General features: G+C 38.3%; 1 protein-coding gene across 2 annotated transcripts in view; it reads left to right on the forward strand.

Moving 5' to 3' along the window:
• INPP5F (inositol polyphosphate-5-phosphatase F) overlaps positions 1-22,168 on the forward strand; it is an 86,346-nt gene that overhangs the window by 39,888 nt on the left and 24,290 nt on the right. For both annotated transcript variants that reach the window (XM_072740231.1, XM_072740232.1), the window contains exons 4-12: positions 8,164-8,292; positions 8,547-8,714; positions 9,486-9,542; positions 11,808-12,006; positions 12,556-12,735; positions 13,639-13,706; positions 19,307-19,431; positions 20,203-20,280; positions 21,195-21,315. In XM_072740231.1, the coding sequence (XP_072596332.1) occupies positions 8,164-8,292; positions 8,547-8,714; positions 9,486-9,542; positions 11,808-12,006; positions 12,556-12,735; positions 13,639-13,706; positions 19,307-19,431; positions 20,203-20,280; positions 21,195-21,315 (1,125 nt within the window). The remainder of the gene's footprint in view (positions 1-8,163; positions 8,293-8,546; positions 8,715-9,485; positions 9,543-11,807; positions 12,007-12,555; positions 12,736-13,638; positions 13,707-19,306; positions 19,432-20,202; positions 20,281-21,194; positions 21,316-22,168) is intronic.

Here is a 22,168-nt window from a genome sequence, read left to right on the forward strand (position 1 = left end):
GTGCAATCTTTTAATTTTTCAGGAGGGAACCAAGCCTGCAATAGAGAGACTTAAGGCCAAAATAATGAGATTTCCCAGGGCCAGTATTTTTTTACCACACTGTACCACCATCTGGTTGAAGTAGCCCACAAAAGCATTTGTATCATGTTTGCTGTTGGTCCAAGAATTGGCATCTAGGGGTGTCATCACTCTGCCCTAGTCCTAGGCTCTCTCTCTCTCTCTCTCTTTTTAAAAAGATTTATTTATTTTAGAGAGCGCTCACATGGGGGTGGTGCAGAGAGACAGACAGAATCTCAGGCAGACACCATGCTGAATGGGGAGCCTGACATGGGGCTTGATCTCATGACCCCAATATCATGACCTGAGCCGAAATCAAGAGTCAGCTGCTCAACCAACTAAGCCACCCAAGCGCCCCAGTCCTAGGCTATCTTGATCACTGTGATATGGGAAGCTCTGAAAGTTATGTGGATTATCATATTTAATCCCATAGATCACTCTGTAAGATAAATACTAATGGATCCACACTGTATAGATGAAGAAAGGAGTCTTAAGTCACAGCTGGCAAATGGTGGGGTCTGGACCTGGCCACAGGCCATCTGGTCCTATATCACTCTGCTGAGCTGCCACCCTCTTACCTAAATAGCAGGTAACAGGTAACATAGCATCTACTGCCCCACAATTTAATCCATATTTTTCTAGGCTGGGCTCTTGGGGAGGATGTTTGGGGACAGGGTTAAATTGTTTTAAAAATAAGTAAAAATATAGCTATTTTTATGCTTCAGCTTTTACTGGTAATTTGATGATCTAATTTTAAGAAACCAACATTAAAATAAGTTAAAAGGGGGCACCTGGGTGGCTCCCCTGGTTAAGCATCTGCCTTTGGCTCAGGTCCCAGGGTCCTGGGTTTGAGCCCTATATTGGGCTCCCTGCTCAGTGGGGAGTCTGCTTCTCTCTCTCCCTCTGCTCCTCCCATCGCTCACTCATTCTCATTCTCTCTCTCTCTCTCTCAAATAAATATAATCTTTAAAAGTGAATTTAAGAGGACCTTGATATTCTCTTTATTACAGGAATCAAAAAATAAATTTTTTTAATAAAATTTTGAATAAAATATTCCCCTTTATTGGTAGTAGAGCTAGAAGAGTATTCACTTATTCATTATTGCTGATCCAGAGACAAATTACTTAGGTAGTAATTAGGCCTATTAAAGGCAGGTGTTTGTAGTTTTTGTTTACATTTTATTGTGGGGAAGAGCAAAATTCTGTTAGTTTACTAAGCCAATTAATTTGTCATCAGTGTCTTTGGATGGCTTTGCTGACAAACCAAAAGATCAGCATGGCTTTCTGTCACCAGTCTTTGCCTTGATGGGGAGCGCCCCTTGGGCTGGCATTCTGGTCTGAGCATTAAGCCTGGGGACCCTGGTAGTTAGATTTAGAGCTCCTTTCCAGCAGTGAATAATAGGAAGAAGGGCAAAGAACAGCTATGTGGAAATCATGAATTGCTTGCTTATTTTCTGACATGTTAATTTAAGTCTTTGGGACCTTTATTTCAGTTTCCATATAAATGCATTTAAACGGATGTTTTAGAAGCTTGATAATTTTTATTGTTTTGATTTGTTCTGATGTACTAAATTGTAAATGAGAAGGAAAAAAACCCACTTCTTAGAAGTAATCATTGTCCATATTCTAGTGAGTTTTAGTGGTTATTTCTATTTGCCCTAAGCTCTTTGAAGGAACAGTATTACTTTCAAATTTTCAGAATAGTTTTCATCATATGCATTTTTGCATATTTTTTCTGCTTTAACTCCTATTATTTTTCATAAACATACATATCTTATGCATATAAACAGATTTTTAAAAAACAAAACCAAGTCTTACATTTCTTTCTACGTCTTTTTAATTTGGCTGCCTGTGTATCACTTTCAGTGTCCTTACCCTTTCCCAGCAGGGCCTCAGGCTCTTTAGTGTAGTCACTATTCTCAGATTTGCTAGGACTTTATTAGAGGAGCAGGAGCAATCTTATTCCAGAATCTGGAATTAATAGATTTTCTAGTTTTCTGCCTTGGTTACATTTTTACCTCAAGTATAATGTTTGTTTGGCAATTAAAAAAAAATTGACATACTATACAGTTCACGCATTTGCAGTATATAATTCAGTGGCTTTCAATCAGTTTAAAACATATTCATGTATGTTCTTCATGAAGAAGCCCTGTGCTCATTGGTGGTCACTCCTCATTTCTCTCCGAATCCTAGCTCCCTTAGTCCTAAACAACCACTGATCTACTTTCTGTCTCTCTAAACTTGCTTCTTCTGAACCTTTCTTATAAATGGAATCACATAATACATGGCCTTTTGTGATTGGCTTTGGTTTACTTGGCATAGTGTTCTCAAGGTGGATGCCAGTTGTTTGTATATAGCAGTACTTAATTGCTTTTCATCCCACATATGGATACATTGCATTTTATCTATTCATTCATCAGTTGATGGATATTTGGATTGTTTTCACTTTTTGGCTGTGATGAATAATTCTGTGAACATTCATGCACAAGTTTTTGGTAGACATGTGTTTTCTTTTCTCTAGGGTGTCCACCTAGGAGAGGAATTGCTGGGTCACATGATAACTCTATGTTTAACCTTTTGAGGAACCACCAGACTGTTTTTCAAAGCAGTGTGCCATTTTTAAAAAATGATCTATACAAGGGTATGAAGAATCCTTGGGGTTCAAATAGACAAGAATATAGATGTTCTTTCTTTTGAGAAAATATCCTTTAGAGTTTTATAGGCTTCTGTCCCATGTCTGCATATCTTACTTGGTGTATCTCATTGCCTTAATAGATAACTGTATCATTTTCCATATTTAGTTTCCCTCTAGACATCTGTTTAAAATTTTAGCTCCAGATGGACATAGATAACAACTTTTAAAGCAAAATCATCTATTTTCCTTTTCTTAAACAGTAGCAGTAACATCAGCCCTTAATCTTGGTTGTGAACTATAAGTGGCTACAGTAATAGAAAAACTAGAGGACCATCAGGGGGCTTGTGGTGGTGGTTTTCTTTTTGAGATGATGTGTATCAAAGCTGTGAATAAGGGCTTAAGCACATACTGTACAGAACTGGCTGGGCCTCTGGGAAAGGGAAGATGATCCCACTATCAGCACTGTATGTTGTAATTCTAAGAGCTCTGTCTAAACAAAGCATCTTCGGACTGGATGTAATCCCAAGAACTTATTTTCTCTATCTTAGATCTTAGATCTTTAGACTAAATTTAACCCTTTTAGGATTAAAGGATGTGCTTGTCATGATGAACACTGGGTAATTATAACAAAAACTTTTTAAAAAATGGTAGCCTGCTTTAAAAAAAAAATTGTTACCTTTTTAAAAATGATAGTGGTCTATACTTTTCTAAAGGTAACAATGTGGAAGACTCTAAAATATTTTTTGAATTGTTTAAGGTAAATTTAAATCTGTTTAGAAAAATTGGTTTAAGAGACAGAAAGAGATTTCCAGATTAAGATGGTATCATGAGTTTGTGCTCTCCTGTAGAGATCACAGTCCTCTGAAAAACTTGGGGCCATATTTGAATTCAGGATTTGGGGGGATTTCAAAAGGCTAGTCCATGCATTCCATATGTACCCAGTGAGCATTACCCCATAATACATTACATTAATATTTATTGAAAAGTCTTATGAATATTCATACTATGGGGTATAAAGGATGACTAATAACAGCCTCATATCTATTCCGGGCATATTTAGCCATTAAATGACTTTGTTACAAACTTAAAAAACTTCTAGGTTTCAGAGATTTTTGGATTTGAGGGTTGTAGATAAGAAAGTTAAGGGATATTGGGATTGGGCTGTGTTCCAAGCCAAGGAAGGGGGTAGATTGTTTTAAAAAGAAAGAAAAAGGAAAAAAAAGCAAAAGACATTGCCAGACCTAGAGAGAAGCAGTATCTCATCTTCAGTGGGTGGTCAATTGAACTGAGACCCTAGGCCTCCTGGGTTCTGGGTCCAGAATAAGGAAGTGGGAACTGGAGATTTGGCCCCTGCAGAGTAACTTAACAAAGGACTAGAGGAGAGATGTGGCCCTGGGACCATGCACAGTGCCAGAAGTCTGGTGCTGAAGTGCGGCTCCCCAGCTCACGAGAGGAGGCTTGTTAGGTTGTCTATTCTGTATGGGATAATCATTCATAAAGAATTCTTCTGTCTGTTAAGCTGGTAGCACCTGCCTTAAGAAATACTAATCTGGGCAAAAGGTAAGGATGTGAATGAACACACTGGCAATCAGCATGAGGTAATTGGGATTGGTAGGAGAGATAATAGAGGAAAATAATGGAAAATGACCACTTGGTTTCTTGCTTAAGGGATCCAGTAGAGTAGTGTCATCAGTGAGGTAGGGCAACCAGAAAAGGAACAAGATTTGGGAAACAAATGTTGATTAGACTGGGAGATGCTGAATTTGAGGGACTAGTGTGTCAGTAGCTGGGAGATGTTATATTTTTATATCATGAACTCTAAGCAAAAGAATGGCTTTAGAAATATGTAAACATACCAGTAGTTAAAATTAGGAGAGGACAGTGTTTTCTAGGCTGTATGAAGAAGGGGAAGAGAGCTAAGGGCAGAACGTTGGGAAATACCACTGTCTTTAGAGACAGAAAGAGATGCCAAGGAAGAAGACTGAAAAGGAGCAGTGAGAGGGGGGAAGAGCCCAGAGTCGTGAGGACCAGAGGAAGAGACCACAGGAGTGATTGTTAGTGTCCTGTTCTTAGAGATAAGGTTTATCCTTCTCAGAGTTGAAAAGGTCCTGGTTTTACTGGGCCCAAGAGGTCCCATTGGCCTTTCATTCTTTGACCTACATCAACTAGACCATGTTCTCACAATTAGCAGTCACTTGAACCATTTGTACCCTGCTAACTCAGAGGAGATTCTAGGGTTGAGGAATGGATTAAAAAAATACATGTTCTGGTAAACTCGAACAAGGTTAAAAGATGGTAAGAGAGGGGCTCCTAGAGATTGGAACAATGCAGAGAGGAGTGAATGAAGGGTCCTGGTCCTCGGGACGTAGCAGGAAACTAGCCTTGCAGAGAAAAAGGGACTCCCCTCCTCCTAAGAGTGAGGAATGCATGGATGCAGGCAAGGTGTGGTGCTACAAGGTTACTTTAGAATAGCTAGGTTGAGCATCAGCTTTGAAATATTCCTGGGGGATATTTTGCTGGCTTGAATATAACTGTCTGACAAATGCATAACATCCAGTTTTGGAAACTAAAATTGCAACAGTCTATAACTAGGTTTGGGCATGTAAGAGTGTTATTAATATGACTAGATAATTACTAACATTCTATATAAAAATTGCTAATCAACAGTTGCTTGGTGTCATAAGCAGAAGCAGCAACGGGACTAAAGGGAGAGCGTCTTTTCAAAAATGCTTCTCTACTGCCCCAGTGAATCTGCACCAATGAAGATGGGGGTGTGTAGGGTATATTCATGGAAAAGGGGGAGTTACTGTTTTCCCAGGACTACTTATATGCATGCTCAATGTATGAATCTGGAGGTTGCCATTTATATTTTAGCATCAGAGATTATCCATTCATTTAACAAATATTTATTGAGACCTCTTATGTGAAGTACTACTAAGGGATTAGAGATGCAGGAGTCAACAAAATAAACATGTCTGCCATTATAAAACTTCCAGTATAGTAGGTGGAAGTCAGACAATAAACATCTGCATAATAATAATTATGTGTTATGTAGTACATTGGGAAATAATATATGCTATGGGAAATACAAGTTGGACAGAGTAAGGGTAGTGGGGAAAGTGCCCAGGGGTGGAGAGACTGTGGTAAGAGGTCTGGGGAGGGGGTGTACGGGCAGAAAGGACAGCTAGAACAGAGTCCCCAAGGTGTTAAGTATTCCAACATGTTGAAGAGCAGCAAGGAGGCCAGTGTGGACACAGTGTAGTAAGCAAGGGGAAGAAAGTGGTAGGTGGTGAAGGCAGTAGAGGGAAGATGAGCATCTGATTTTGGACAGGTTGAGCTCGAGATGCCTGGTGGAAATTCAAGTGGAAATATTGGGATTTGTGAATCTAGAATTTTGAATCTAGAGAGCTAGATCTAGAATCTAGAGAGCTGGGCTGGAAATATCCATTTGAGAGGGAGGAGTTGGCATATAGAAGATATCTGAAGCCATGAGACTGGGAGAAATTACCAGGGAAGTAAATGTAGATAGAGATGAGGGTCAAGAACTGAATCTCGTGGTGGTCAAGACATTAAGAAGTCAAATGGTCAGAAAGGAACCAGTAAAAGATATAAAGAAGGAAGACCAGTGAAAGCCAAGTGTACAGTGTAGCAGAGAGGATGAGGGAGTAACGAACTGTGTCAGATACTACTGAGAGTTTAAGGACCAAGAATCCACCACTGGGCTTAGCAAAATGGAGGCTGTTGGTCACAATGAAGATAGCAGGGTAGGTGGAGTAGTAGGGGGCTGAAGGCAGACTGGAGTGGGCTAAGGAGAGACATGGGAGAAGAGGGGTTGGGCGTAATGAGGAGTACAAAGGAGTGGGACACTGGTTGGCAGAGGAAGAGGCATCAACTGAAGGTGTGTTTCTATGCTGATGGGAGGTGCCCTGGGGAAGGCGGGGAAGAGAGAGCTCCTGGAGCGGTGTCCGTTTGCTTAATTCTTCTCTCCTTCCCTATCAACTTGAGATCTTGTTACTTTTGCTCACTTTTTGGGAAATTGTTATCCCACTTTTGGCAGGACGACTGTGAGCAACTTTATCTTTTTTTTTTTTTTTTTTTAGATTTTATTTATTTATTCACAATAGACATAGAGAGAAAGAGAGAGGCAGAGACACAGGCAGAGGGAGAAGCAGGCTCCATGCAGGGAGCCCGATGCGGACCCCACCCCAGGTCTCCAGGATCGCACCCCGGGCTGAAGGGGGTGCTAAACTGCTGCACCACCCGGGGATCCCGCAACTTCATCTTTAGTCCCCATGTGTTCACTGGTAGAGCAGGAGTGGCAAAAAGTTGTAATCAAGTTGCAAAACCCAAGTGATTAGAAACACCCTGGTAGTAGTAATTATTTAGTAAGACACCAGTTATAATAGGCACTTAGTAATGTTCTTAATGAGAGTCTGCCACTTAGTATAGTAATACAACTAGTATGTTGAAAAAATGGAATTACTGCATATGGTTAATAGAATCTTTGTGTAGGGCAGGCAGGACAGCTCAGCGGTTTAGCACTGCCTTCAGCCCAGGGCCTGATCCTGGAGACCCGGGATCGAGTTCCGCGTCAGGCTCTCTGCATGGAGCCTGCTTCTCCCTCTCCCTGTGTCTCTGCGCCTCTCTGTATCTCATAAATAAATAAAACCTTTAAAAAAAAAAAAAAGAATGTTTGTGTACCTTTCAGAATATTTGCTTTCTGTGTTGAGCTGCATGAAATTACTTGTAAAACCCTTGACTTTAACCAGGTGGCTTTCTTTAGAACCCCTGTACCCATCTCTTAACATGTTCTCATCCTCATCCTCATCTTTACCAGTTGGACTGCATGTTTCCTGCAGCCTCTACTTACTGCTTCTTCAAATTTAACTAATCTGTGGTCCCAAAGAGCATGTTTTCATCTGATTCCATTAGTATGTGTAAAGATGGAAGGAGAAAGAGTGGTTGGAATGTCCAGCTTTTAAGATTCCCAATAGAGCAGACTCTTGACATCTTCTCAACCAAAACACCTCAGTTAACTAGCATGAATGAATATTTTCCACAGCGAACTGTAAAGTAATGCCCCTGGAGCACAGCAGATGTGTATTTTGCAATGTTTTTAATCTTAGATGCCAATTTTCAAAGCATTAATAAACCCTACCCAAAGCATTTTATTCTTCAGTTGTATTGGCTAAGAACTTGCTATAATTATGACCCTAACCTGAATTTCCCGCTCCTAAATCCTAAGGATATCCTGTCTTATATTCTTTGCTTATCCTCTACAATAGCTTTCTAACCCTCGAAACCACAGGTGCACTTTCTTGATAAGTTATCTGCTTGGTCATTTGAATAATAAATCTGGAAGTTTTCTTTTGACCAAAGTGCATGAGCAGTAGCGGCCACTTTTGCACTCATACTTGAACATTTAACAAGCAGATATTAATAACAATTTTCTGTCTCCTTCTAATTATTTAGCTCTGTAAGAAGCATCATTTTGGAATTAACAAACCAGAGAAGATTGTACCATCTCCCGATGACTCAAAGTTTCTACTGAAGACCTTTACGCATATTAAATCCAATGTGTCTGCGCCTAATAAAAAGAAAGTAAGAGTTTAACTGATAGGGGCTTAGAATTCATTTTTGATTAGTTTTATTTTTATTTATTTTTTTTGATTAGTTTTAAAGTGAAGGGTAATTTTCTTCCCAGTAAACTTGTTTTCAAATTGCTCATCCTATGAAAGCTCTATCTATGCATGGTCCTTGGGATTATATTCACTTCTCTCCTGGGAAGTTGGCTATTATCCATGTAATGCTGTGACATTGAATTCCTGCGGTAATAATAGATTAATTTCTTACAGGTTAAGGAAAGTAAAGAAAAGGAGAAGTTGGAGAGGAGATTACTTGAGGAGTTACTGAAGATGTTCATGGACTCGGAATCTTTTTACTATAGCTTGACCTATGACCTGACCAATTCAGTACAGAGGCAGAGTGCTGGGGAGAGGGACCCCCGTCCCCTTTGGCAGAAGGTACTCCTCTCCTAGCTCAGAGCAGAACAGTTTCAGACCCATTTGGCTTCTCTAGGAAACCACAGACAACATGTTTCTTTTCTCTTTTTCTAATAGTGCTATCTTTTCATTTATTTATTTTATTTTATTTATTTTTTTATAAATTTATTTTTTACTGGTGTTCAATTTGTCAACATATAGAATAAAACCCAGTGCTCATTCCGTCAAGTGCCCACCTCAGTGCCCGTCACCCAGTCACCCCCACCCCCCGCCCACCTCCCCTTCCACCACCCCTAGTTCATTTCCCAGAGTTAAGTCTTTCGTGTTCTGTCTCCCTTTCTGATATTTCCCACTTATTTTTTCTCCTTTCCCCTTTATTCCCTTTCACTATTTTTTATATTCCCCAAATGAATGAGACCATATAATGTTTGTCCTTCTCCGATTGACTTATTTCACTCAGCATAATACCCTCCAGTTCCATCCACGTCGAAGCAAATGGTGGGTATTTGTCGTTTCTAATGGCTGAGTAATATTCCATTGTATACATAAACCACATCATCTTTATTCATTCATCTTTCGATGGGCACCGAGGCTCCTTCCACAGTTTGGCTATTGTGGACATTGCTGCTATAAACATCGGGGTGCAGGTGTCCCGGCGTTTCATTACATCTGTATCTTTGGGGTAAATCCCCAGCAGTGCAATTGCTGGGTCATAGGGCAGATCTATTTTTAACTCTTTGCGGAACCTCCAGACAACGTGTTTCTGAACTGTTCTTTCTCTGCCTTTTCCAGGTTGATGACCGATTTTTTTGGAATAAATATATGATACAAGATCTTACTGAGATTGGTGTGAGTAATTGTCTCTAAAATATCCTAAGGAGTTATAGTTATTAAGCAAATATTTTTAAATTGTATTAAAATGAATTAAAAGTTTCACTAAAATGAGGTGCCTGGCTGGCTCAGTTGTTAGAGCATGTGACTCTTGATCTCGGGGCTGGTAGTATGAACCTCACGTTGGGCATGCAGCCTACTTAAAAATTAAAAAAAAAATCTTTTTAAATATCACTAAAATATTTTGCCCTCTAGAATGGGAATTGTTTGGCTAGAAAAGCTAAGGCATTATTTAAGGCAATTCACAACTCCACTGCATAGCCACAGACCTAGCTTTTTAGCTAGTTCCCATAGGTTAAGACTGTGCAACTAAAGTCCACATATTTCCTATGAAAGAGAGGTTTTGTTTGTACCCATTGGAATGTGAAGCCCAATTTATCTTTAGTGATACCATTTAACTTTCCTGTCTCCTCATCTGGGAGCTGGAGTAGACAAATCTCTAAGGACATTCTAGTACTGCCAGTATTTGAATCAGGGAAGATAGGGAATATGGTGAGATTATTGCATGAGATTACTTCCAGCTTAATGATTACTTTGTTCCTTTACTCTGTCACATATGTCAGACGATTATGACCATCCAAGGACAATTAATTCAGTCCACAGATATTCATGAAGGCTTGCTATGTACCAGTTACTGTTTTGGACACAAAGTGGGCAAATAGTTGAATGAGTAACATGTTTTCTTGTCATTAACTTTTCAAAAATTTCAAACCTTTTTTCTCCTTTCTCTTTCTCTCTCCCCCTTGGCAGTGGTTAGTATAAATGATTTTGACTTTAGCAGTGTCTACCACTAGATATCTATCTGTCTTGCCTCTATTGAGAATGAGGCTTGAAAATGTTCTCACCTCTTTTTATGAGGCTGATCAAACTATGACCACTGAAATTCAGTGATGGGGAGAAAAGGGTTACTGTAATGCAGATTTTTGCTGTTTGCTGACAGATTGAGCTCTAATATGTTTTGCAGAGTTTTTGTCAGACACTTCGAATTACCATTTAAAACTGATGACTTGCAGTAGAGGTGGCATTTGGCAGTGTACGTTTCTCTTTTCCTGTCACGATTTTTGCATGATTCCTAGAACAAAAATACAAATAATGAGGATGGTGGTAAGAATAATGAATGCAAGTAGATGCTTCACTTCACAATTTTCAATTCTAACCACCTTCCTAAGATCCTATCTGCATGCTCCATAAAACAAAACAAAACCATGAGACTGGTCCTGGCTTATGTGGTTATGGATGTGAGGTGGGTTTGAAGGTCATGCTGAGATTAAGGCCAGATACAGTTGTGGAGATGTGAGAGAAAGAGGGAGAACAACACTCTGGAGCCCTTCTTACCCTTTACCGTTCCTGCAGTCAGCTGGGAAATTGGAGTATTCTTAGTCTGAAAGGCACAGAAGGGGACGTGTCTAACTGTAATTAATACTCTGCTAATTATGTTGGGTGACTTTGTAAAATAAGTATGGAAAGGATTTTTTTGGGGGAGGGGGCATTTCATTTGCTGTATGTACTTTAGTTTGGCAAGGCAAGTTTTTTCCTAAACTAGAAAACAAGTCTGTCTTCTATGCTCATAATAAAGTGATCAGAGTTAGTTGTATTTTATTAAAGTCTTGATGCAGTGGGGAGTTTAAAAATCAACCTGTACGTTATTTTTGGGTTTTGTTGTTCTGTGCCAAGGGGAATAATCACAATAGTTAAATTTGTCAATACTTATGATAAGGCAGGAACTATGCCAAACACTTTCTACATTTTACTCATTCATACCGCCTAATGAAGTAATAGTTTTTCCTATTTCTCAAAGCAGGATTTTGAGGCATGGTGAGGTTAAGTGATTCACCGGAGTGAGTAAGAGCTTGAATTCATTACCCAGGCAGTGTGGCTTCTGTCTTCTATGCTGTGGGCCCTCTCAGGCAGCTCTTGTTTTTGTTTTTAAGACATCTCTACACACAATGTGAGGCTCACGACCTCAAGATCAAGAGTCCTGAGTCAGTCAGGTGCCCTTCAGGCAGCTCTTTCTGAATGATGACTATAGAGAAAAGGAAAGGCTCTCCCCTTTGTCGTCCTCCCTCCCTCCTTTCTGCCATTCTCCAATAAGCAGGAAAGATGGTTAAAAAATAGGTTTCTGCTTCTAATAGACTCACAAATATGTGCTGGCTTCCGTTTGAGTTTAAACAAGTAGCAGTGCTGTACGGAAGAGAGACAACATGATGCTCGTATTGTTTTCAGACACCAGAGGTGGACTTTTGGATTCTCCCCATTATCCAAGGTTTTGTGCAGATTGAAGAACTTGTGGTTAATTATAATGAATCATCTGATGACGAGAAAAGCAGCCCAGAGACCCCCCCTCAGGAGTCCACCTGTGTAGATGACGTTCACCCACGGTTTCTAGTGGCTCTCATTTCACGCCGAAGTAGGCACAGAGCAGGTGAGTAGAGGGCTGGAATCGTGTACAAGTTAAATTCAGAGGAAAATGGTAAAGCTGCAGATGTGTTGAAATGCTAATGACAATAATGGATTTGGAAACATAATTGGCTTTAAAGTGCTCAGTGACTCTAAATAGTGTGATGTAATTGGGGACCAATTTCTCGAGGGAGGTGAATGGGGGAGAGTTAACAAAAGCAGAAAGAAAAGGAGGTATATATATGGAGAAGAGAAGAGAGTCACTTGGGATATGCTTCTAAATACCATTGTTCCCACTGACAGCGTGTATCACGGTAATAAATCCTTTCTGAGTGCTAGAACCCTTGGGAAAACCCTTCCCTTTCAGTTCACAGAAAGTATCTTCAGTTCAACTTTTAAAAAACAATGATGCATATAGTTATGAGTTTTGGGGAAGTTGTTGCTGCTCTGTCTGGCAGTTTCACGTTAGATCCTTGGAGCTCTGCTGAAAGGCCTAGTTGGTTAAGAAGGGTATCTAATCAGACTCAATAATTTTTTTTTATGTTGCTGTTTTCTGTTTTAACTGTCTTTTTAGGAATGCGTTATAAACGGAGAGGAGTGGATAAAAATGGGAATGTTGCAAATTATGTGGAAACTGAGCAGTTAATTCATGTTCATAATCATACTTTGTCATTTATTCAAACACGAGGCTCTGTGCCTGTCTTTTGGAGCCAGGTTGGGTATCGATACAATCCACGACCCCGGCTGGACAAAAGTAAGCCTGTCAGTTACTTGGTTTGCAAATGATGATTTCAGAGAGAATTTTTTTTTTTAAACATTAGGTACTTTATGGGTTTGGATTTGCTGGATTAGATACTTCATTTAAAACAATAACCCATAGTGAAATTTAATAGTGAAATAGTATTTGCAAAAGTAATAACGATTATTGACCATCTGAGTAAGTTATTTAACAATAAAAAAATTCCCTAACAATAGGGTAAAACATAGCTTATTTCACAGATTTTAAACTGTTGTTTCCTTGGGGAGTACTTTCTTAAATGCTTACTTTCAGAAAAGGGTAAATAAATATAGCCAATATTAATAGAAGCAGAAAATATCTGAAGATGGCATCTACAAAAAATAGATATGTCTTTACTCAGATGTCTCACTGTGAGGGGTTTGTTGTTTCAAATATTGAGGATTTAATTTCTTCCAGTATTTTAACTGTAGCACTGGAATAGCTAAGGAATGTCAATCTAACCAGATTACTCAGTGAGGTTGATTTTTAAAATTGTTTACAGAATATTTTTCTCCCCAAACTCAATATATATTTATGAGAGTCAAGTAAACCTTCAGTTTTTAATACTCATATTTGTAGAAAGGTTTTTAGTCTCTTATAAACTACATGGAATCCTGTTTCTAACAATAGGCCGGATGCATGGACAATAAAGGTCCTAGTCTCACAGTGTGCACTTCCAATGTAGTTCAGTTCCAGTTGAGAAGAAAGGAATCTAAGATCTTTGTCTTAGCATTTTATTATAAAATACTGGTTTTAGACCATCTTAGTTACATTTGGTTGTCAATAAATTATTGAAAAATAAAAGTAAAGATGGAATAGACACTAATTGCTGTCTCAAACATTGGAAGGAAAAATAGATTTTTTATCACTTCTTTGTAGGTGAAAAGGACACTGTTGCCTATTTCTGTGCCCATTTCGAAGAACAACTGAAAATTTACAAAAAACAGGTGGGCTTTGATCTGTAGTAATAAAATGTTCCTTCATACTCAGCCATGGATATGTATCTGTTTCTTTAAATTTCATGAAAATAATAATGTACTATTTGTAATTAAGCAAAATGGCATCTTGTCATGAAGTTGACCACATAAGCTAATGGTATTTTCAATATTTTTTAGGAAGAATTATCATTGTACTTTAGAATATTTTTAGATAAGAGATTAGTCTACTGCTGGTTCATTATTACAGGCCAAGAGTATCTAGAGTAAGAAATGAAAGCCATCTCTTTGTACAACATAGTTGCACCTCCTGAAGATATCAGTGTATCTCTCAGTATCCTTTTTTCTCTACCCATCTTTCATGTGTAGGAATATGATCATGTAGACTAAAATCAAGTGAAAACTGTTAAGAAAATTCCAAGTTCAATAAGATGACCAGGTTTCAGATACAAGATTCATATAGAATAATCAGTAAGTCTTATCCATTAGCAATGAGCAGTCTGAATGTGTAATGCTATAGGATGCAGTTTTCTGACAGTCTTCAACAAAAAAGAAAGAAGAAATTACCTAAAACCCAATAAACATACAAAAAAGGTAGCATGTGTATGGAGGCGGGAGGTGGGAGGAAGAATGACTAAAGAACACAAAAGAAAAACTGAATAAATGGAAAGAAAATACCATGTTCCTGGAACAAGGGACTAATACTGAATAGGTGTCAGTTCTTCCAAAATTAATATATAAATTTTGTGCAGTCCCAAAGAAAGCTGAGCAGGAAAATAAAAAGCAAACCCTCAGATGAAAAAAATAATGTTTGATAAGCAAGAAAGGCAGGTAATTGAGGAAATGAAAACTCACACATTACTAATGGAAATGTGTTGGTACAGCTGTTTCAAATGGTATTATCAATCAAAATAAAATATGCTTATATTGTTAGTCCAAATAGTTTTGCTTTTTGATATCTATCCTATGTATTATATACAGAAATCACTTTCTGGTAGATATGGACCTGAATGTGAAAAGTTAAACCATAGGGGACCCCTGGGTGGCTCAGCGGTTGAGTGTCTGCCTTTGGCTCTGGGCATGATCCCAGAGTCCCGGGATCGAGTCCCACATCAGGTTCCCCGAGTGGAGCCTGCTCCTCCCTCTGCCTATGTTTCTGCCTCTCTGAGTGTCTTTCATGAATAAATAAAAAAAATCTTTAAAAAAAAGAAAATTAAAGCATAAACCTTCTAAAGGAAAATATGGAAGGTCTTTTTTTTTTTTTTTTTTTAAGACTCAGGACCTTAGCTCAGCCTCACTTTGGTGTCCCTAGAACATCTTTTTGACCTCAGGTCTTAATCATTATTTAAAAAGTGCTAACTTGATGAGAAAATATCAATACATTTAACTTTACTAAATTTTTAACTTTTATTAAAGTTTTATCATTTATTTATTGAAACTGTGTTAAACTTAGGACTAAAATCACCAACTATGATGAAAAAATTAATAAATTAGACTTTATTAAAATAAAGAACTTCTGGAGGTGCTTGGCTAACTCAGTCCAGAGAGCATGTGACTCTTGATCTTGGGGTCGTCAGTTCAAGCTCTACATTAGGTATAGAGATTACTGCTTCTCTCTTCCCTCATACTACTCTCTCTCAAATAAAATAAATCTTTTTAAAAAAATAAGGAACTTCTGTTATTTAAAGTCACTGCTAAGAGAACAATAGCAATTCACAAAGTAGGAGAAGATATTTCAGATTTTTTTTTTAAAGATTTTATTTATTCTTGAGAGAAAGGCAGAGACACAGGCAGAGGGAGAAGCAGGCCCCATGCATGGAGCCCGACGTGGGACTCAATCCCAGGTCTCCAGGATTACACCCTGGGCTGAAGGCAGTGCCAAACCGCTGAGCCACCCAAGCTGCCCAGATATTTCAGATTTTTAAATACATAACTTGGACAAAAGACTCCTATCTAGAGTTGTTAAAAAACAAAACAAAACAAAACAAACAAACAACAAAAAAAAACCTCTTATAAAACCCTTAAAAAGAAAAAAGATGTATGTCCTAAAAGAAAACTGGACAAAAGATTTCAGCAGATGTTCATGAAAAAGTATATTTAACATGCCAATAAAGCATATGAAGGGTGTTCCACTTCATCAGCCATTGGGGAAATGCAAACTAAAACAACTTACACACCACAATGACTACAATGAAAAGATAGTATATGCCAAGTTTTGTTAATAAGGATGTGGAACAACAGGAACTCTAATACAAAAATTTCTAAAAATCTACCTGAGAGAAACACGTGTTCAATCCAGGAGGCATGTACAAGACCATTTATTGCAGCATCAAAGTAACCTGTTCTTCAGGAGGTCAACAGAATAAAGTATGGCACATTTAAAATGTTGAATACAGTTGCTTAGAAATGAGGTAGATCTGTGTGTACTAGAATGGAAAGACCTTAAAATCACATAGTAGAATGAGAATAGACTGTGTAACAGCATATGGTGTGTTGCCATTTAAAACCCACCAAACAAAAGCGTATTATTTATATACATGTAATTCTTTCCCATATATATATGTTCTCACACATCTATGGAGTGCACGTTTATATAAGCATACTTTTATATGGGCTAAAAGAGAACCTACCACTGCTTACCAGTGTAACTCCAGGGAAGGCTGTGGGTCTGGGTTGCAGTGAGGAAGGATTTGACCTTTATCTACATTTGAACTTTTTACAATGTGAGTTAAGTTCATGTATCAGCAACATGTGTAATTAATAACTAGCATTACAGAAAATAAACCACTGTTTAGATGTTAATACATAGGGGCACCTGGAGGGCTCAGCTGGAGGAGCCTGTGATTGTTGATCACGGGATCATGGGTTTGAGCCCCATGTTGGGTATAGAGATTACTAAAAAATAAATTAAAACTTCTTAAAAATGTTAACCTGTAATCATTGTGAGAATTGTAACAATACAGAGATGTATGAAGGAATTAGAAGAAATAACCTCCTCATCACCCTCATCCCTACTCTGTGTTGACTTTCAAAACCTGTTTGTACACATCAGTTTTATCAGTGTGTGTACTGAGCAGACCCCTCTTCCTTTCTAACAGTACCCTAGAAATGTTCCCTTATCTACCCGCATCCTCTGGGTCACTGTTCTCATACAGGTGGACCTGCAGGTCAGTCTGCCTCAGTCAGGATGGCACCACTGTTCCTGTTGCCAGTGATTGGTTTAGGCACTGGCCTGTGTGTATTCATTGGCAGTTTGACCAGTGAGGTACGACATGAGGGAAGTCTGCCGGGAAGCTTCGGGGATTGATTTCCTGCTCTAATAAAAAAGAGATACGGGAACCAGCGGTCCCTCCGTGGTAGTTGTGTCTGGATTTGCCGTACTGCCGCGGCTGTGTTGAAACTGTGAGTGAACTTAGCCTGAGAACTGGCCAGTATGCCGAGGACGGCAGAAAAGATGGAAAGATTTGGTACTGGTACCACTGAATTAAGCAATTCTGGAAACATGCAACCTCCAGACTTCTTGTTCTAAGATCTGAGTCAGTGATTTGTCAGTTGCAGCAAAAACCATCTTGACACATGCATATTTACACACATAAAATCAAGCCAAAAGGGGGCTGTACCATATATACTATTCTGTAACTTTTCACTTAATATTTCATGGCTGCTTTTTCTCTATTTCTCTATTGGTGGATCCTTAGGCTATAGTTTTGCTTATGTAAAAATTTTCCAGAAAACAATGTTCATATATTATGGGACACTCATGTGCTTTATAGAATATATTTCTAGAAGTAGGATGGCTAGATCAAACAGTATGCATTTAAACGTGATACCTACCATTCTGATGTTCCCAAAGAGATCACAAGAGTTTATTCTGTCAGCATCTGGAGCCAGTGCTCATTTCCCCATATATTCACCAATGCTGACTCTATTCAGGATTTAATTTTTGCTTCTACATAGATGAAAACTAGTTTTCTGTTATAAATTTGTATTTCCTTGGGGTTTAAAAAAAGTTTTTGTTTAAATACCAGTTAGTTGGGATGCCTGGGCAGCTCAGTGGTGAGCGTCTGCCTTTGGCTCAGGTCAGGATCCCGGAGTCCTGGGATGAAGTGCCGTATTGGGCTCCCTCTGGGGAGCCTGCTTCTCCCTCTGCCCATGTCTCTGCCTCTCAGTGTGTCTCGCGAATAAATAAATAAAATCTTAAAAAAATAAATTCCAGTTAGTTTCAGGTGTATAAGATAGTGATTCAACACTTCTATACAACACTTCCATACAATACTTGGTATTCATCGAAAAAGTGCACATCATAATTCCCATCACCTATTTCTCCTGTCCCCCCATGTCCCCTCCAGTAACCATCAGTTTGTTGTTCTCTATAGTCAGAGGTCTGTTTCTTGGTTTGTCTCTCTGTCTGATTATTAACAAAATTGTAACTTCATGTTTATTGACTCTCTGTGTTTTCTCCTGTGAATTTCCTCTGTATCGTTTATTCTTTTTTTCTTACTGAATTTATAGCATTCTTACATATTAATTGGTTTTATGTTATAGTTCTTTATTTCTTTTTGTTTTGTTGTTTTACCTTTGCTTACTTGTATTGTCATCAGGTATAGAGGTTCCAGATTTTTATGTTGTCACATTTGTCCATCTTTTTCTTTATGCCTCTGGTTTTTATCTATGCTTAGAAAGTCCTGTCCTGTCCTACAGTTATGGAAAGATCGCCCCAAATATTCTTCTAGCTTTTTTATAACTTAAAAATATTTTAGGTCATTAATGCATCTATAACTTACATGTTAACTAGGGAGCTAGTCTAAGTTTTCCCCCCACAATATGGGCAGACGATTATTCCAGTACTATTTATAGAATATTTTGTATTTCTCCCAGAATGATATTGTTATCCTGTTTTAGATTCCTCGGTGTACATAGGTCTGTCTCTAAGCTGTCCTCTTTTATAGGTCCTTCATCTGTTTCTACATAAGTACTACCATCTTAATTGCTATAGACTTAGAGTATGTTTTACTCTTCAGTAGGTCCTCTTTTATTATTAGTTTTCAGAACTTTTTCCACATTAGTTTTCAGAACTTTATCCTTCCAGATGAACTTTAGAAATAACTTGTCAGCTCCATAGAAAGATCCTGATCAAATTTTAATTGGGATTGTTGAATATTTAGATTCATCTGGGGAGACTTGGCATCTTTACAATATCTGGCTATCTGGAACCATAATGTATCTTTCCATTTACTCAGATTTTCTTTTATGTATTTCAGCAAAGTTTTATAGTGTCCATAGGTAGGTCTTATATATGTCTTTAAAAATTATTCTAAATAATTTAAATACATGCTATGACAAAGGACCTGCTTTTATCATGTATTCTAATGGGTTATTGCAAATACATAATGCATAAAAAAGTTATTAATGCTGTTGACGTGATTCTCATACACCTAAATGTAACAAGTGAAAATCTAATTTTATGGGAAAAAAATGGATGCTTGAGTGGATAAATTTCTAATTATGACTATAAAATATTTCTAAAACATAATTCCAAATAAATTGATTAAAGACCATATTGAGTTTTTAACACCTGATTAAACTGAACTTGTTTTTCCTTACTCTCACAGGTTATTATTAACTTGGTGGACCAGACAGGCAGGGAGAAAATTATTGGCGATGCTTACCTGAAGCAAGTGTTACTCTTCAACAGCTCACACCTCACTTATGTCTCATTTGACTTCCATGAGCACTGGTAAGAGGGCTTCCTGGTGGGAGTTTTAATCAGTTCCATTGTTTGTGGTATGTGCTGCCACAGCGACTTTAGCTTCTCCTCTTCCTTTGGGCAGAAAAACTTCTTGTTGTTACTTAGTTTTAATTTTCATATGAGCTTTATTTTGGCTAAAAATTTAGTTGTTCCTGAAATATTTAGACTTTCTTTCGCAAAAGAACGTGTAGATGGAGTTCCATTTTTCCTTCTATCACTCAAAGAACTTCTGGAGGATTTCCTTTCTGCTTGGGTCCAAGCCTGGCAAAAGTAATTGAGTCTCCTTATTTAAAAATCATTGTTGTCTCATCTTTATGCTATATTAATAGTACTTCTTTCCCTATGGATAGACTTTACTAGAGTTTGCTCTGGAAAAACAACTGGTGAATCATTTTGATGGTAACTTTAACCTATGTGTATTCTGAAAGCCAGGTTCTTTTGTCATAATACTTGCTCTAATGTAGGTTCGCTTACCCAGATGTATTGAAGATTTGGTGGGGAAAGAAGCTTCTGATTCCTGCAATATGTTTCAGTGTATTCTTAAATATATTTTCCTTCACAATGCAGATTAATTGTAAGCATGTATATAGTTGCCTATGTAATTTATAGTAGTACTAAAAGCAATAAATTTTTTAATTTTTAATTTAAAAAATTTTCCAAGCTACTTTAAATATTGTATCTTAAGCTAAAAAAGAAAGAAAGAAAGAAAAAAAAGGCCCAGTTCCTAAAATTTTTTTTTTCTTTTGGCATGTATTTTAGCCGAGGAATGAAGTTTGAGAATGTTCAAACACTAACAGACGCCATTTATGACATTATTCTTGACATGAAGTGGTGTTGGTAGGTATTTCATAAGAAGTCGATTTGACAAACTCTTGGTCTGTGAAATCATATGTATTTGGCACTACTAAGCATTAAAATAATAGCAAGCTGGAAAAGCATTTTTATTTTTCTTGTTTTGCTCCCCAGTTCTTGTTCTTTACAAGAGAGTGTGTGTCATTAGGCAGTGTTAGCTTTAAACAGGGAAAAGGTGTCAGGTGGTCAGGCAAGATGGAATGGCATGCACTATGGCTGTTCTTTAATTCCCTCTAATGCTCCATGGTCTAAATTTCCTCTTTCTCTTCTTTCTTAGCATTCCTAACATGGCATTGGGGTACTTGGTCTCAGTTTGCAGGCATTTCAGAATTATCAGAGAAGGAAGATGATTCTCAGACTGCAGGAGGGATATGTAGGAATAAGAAATTGGCTTAAAGCATAGGAGAGAACATTCTATTAGACTTTAAGGCGACAGGTGGCCAGAGAAATTAGATGCACAAGGCATGCTGCAGGACTCCTCACCAAGTGGTAAAGTGACTTTGTCTGTTCAAGCTAGATGCATTTAGGTGTGTTTCTCCTCAGAGTCAAAAGGGAGGGACAGGATGGTGGTTTAAAGCCCCTTCTGGCTTTAACGTAGACGAGCATAATTTGGGGTTGTGTCAGCTCTACCTAGTAGTTGTGAGACTTGGGACAAGTCATTCTGCACCTCAGTTTTATTTTTCTTCAAAACAGATATAATAATGTCTGTCTTATGAAGTTACTGTGTAAATGAGTAACAGTATCTACAAAGTACTCAGTGATGCCTGTCACATAACATTCCAAACAAATGAATAGCCAGTGCTGCTGTTGTTATTGCTATACTCTAAAGAATTGTGGTTTTTGAAAACCTTATTAAGGTATTTTATATTGTAAAATAATCCCATACTATTTTTAAAAAGGGTTGATCAAGCTGGGGTAATATGTAAGCAAGAAGGAATTTTTCGAGTCAATTGCATGGACTGCCTGGATCGCACCAATGTGGTTCAAGCCGCCATCGCCCGAGTGGTCATGGAACAGCAGGTAATTGGGGGTCTATTAGATTGTAACTATTCATTTCTAATTTTTTTCCACATGTGAACAAAAAACTAAAATCTTTCTTCTGTAGAACATTTACAGCATATAGGCATTCTCGTGACATTGAAACCTGGAAAGTACAACCTTCACTAGAAATAAGTTGAATTAAGTGGCATTTTCTTAAGAACTCATTTCAAAAATGTGAGGCCCAACATTTCAGTGTTGATTGGGTGGCATTGTGTGGTCACACACCTTTTTTCTCTCAGTTCCAAATCCTGCCTTATGTATTGCGGCCTGAAGGTCTCCAGCACTTTCTGCTCAGCCAGCTGCCTTTTTTAAGGCTCTGCTAGTACCAGGTGCCAAAGGAAGACAGTGAAGCTGGAGGAGGAGGAAGGGGCAAGCTTTGTCACATGTGTCATAGCCCTCGTAGCGCCTTCTCTGTCACTGTTGCCTCCTTTGGCACCTAAGAAACCAGCCTTTACTCTCTACCCCCCAGTTGGTGGCAGCTGCTTCCTGTAGTCCTAATATCTGTTACTCAGTGTCCCCTTTTAGATCTTTCACCCCCTATCACCTGAGTAATGAATTTTTTTTTTTTTAAGATTTTTAAAAGTTTATTTATTCATGAGAGACACACACAGAGAGAGAGAGAGAGGCAGAGACATAGGCAGAGGGAGAAGTAGGCTCCCTGCAGGGAGCCCACTGTGGGACCCAGTCCCCAGACCTGGGATCATGCCCTGAGCCAAAGGTAGACACTCAATTGCTGAGCCACCCAGGCATCCCCAAGAGTAATGAATTTTCAAGGTGGAAATTCTTAGCCCAGTTTTTGGGTGTTTTGGATAGAACGTAGTGACTGTTTTTT

The sequence above is a fragment of the Vulpes vulpes genome, chromosome 15, assembly GCF_048418805.1.
Source record: "Vulpes vulpes isolate BD-2025 chromosome 15, VulVul3, whole genome shotgun sequence".
Classification (NCBI taxonomy): domain Eukaryota; kingdom Metazoa; phylum Chordata; class Mammalia; order Carnivora; family Canidae; genus Vulpes; species Vulpes vulpes.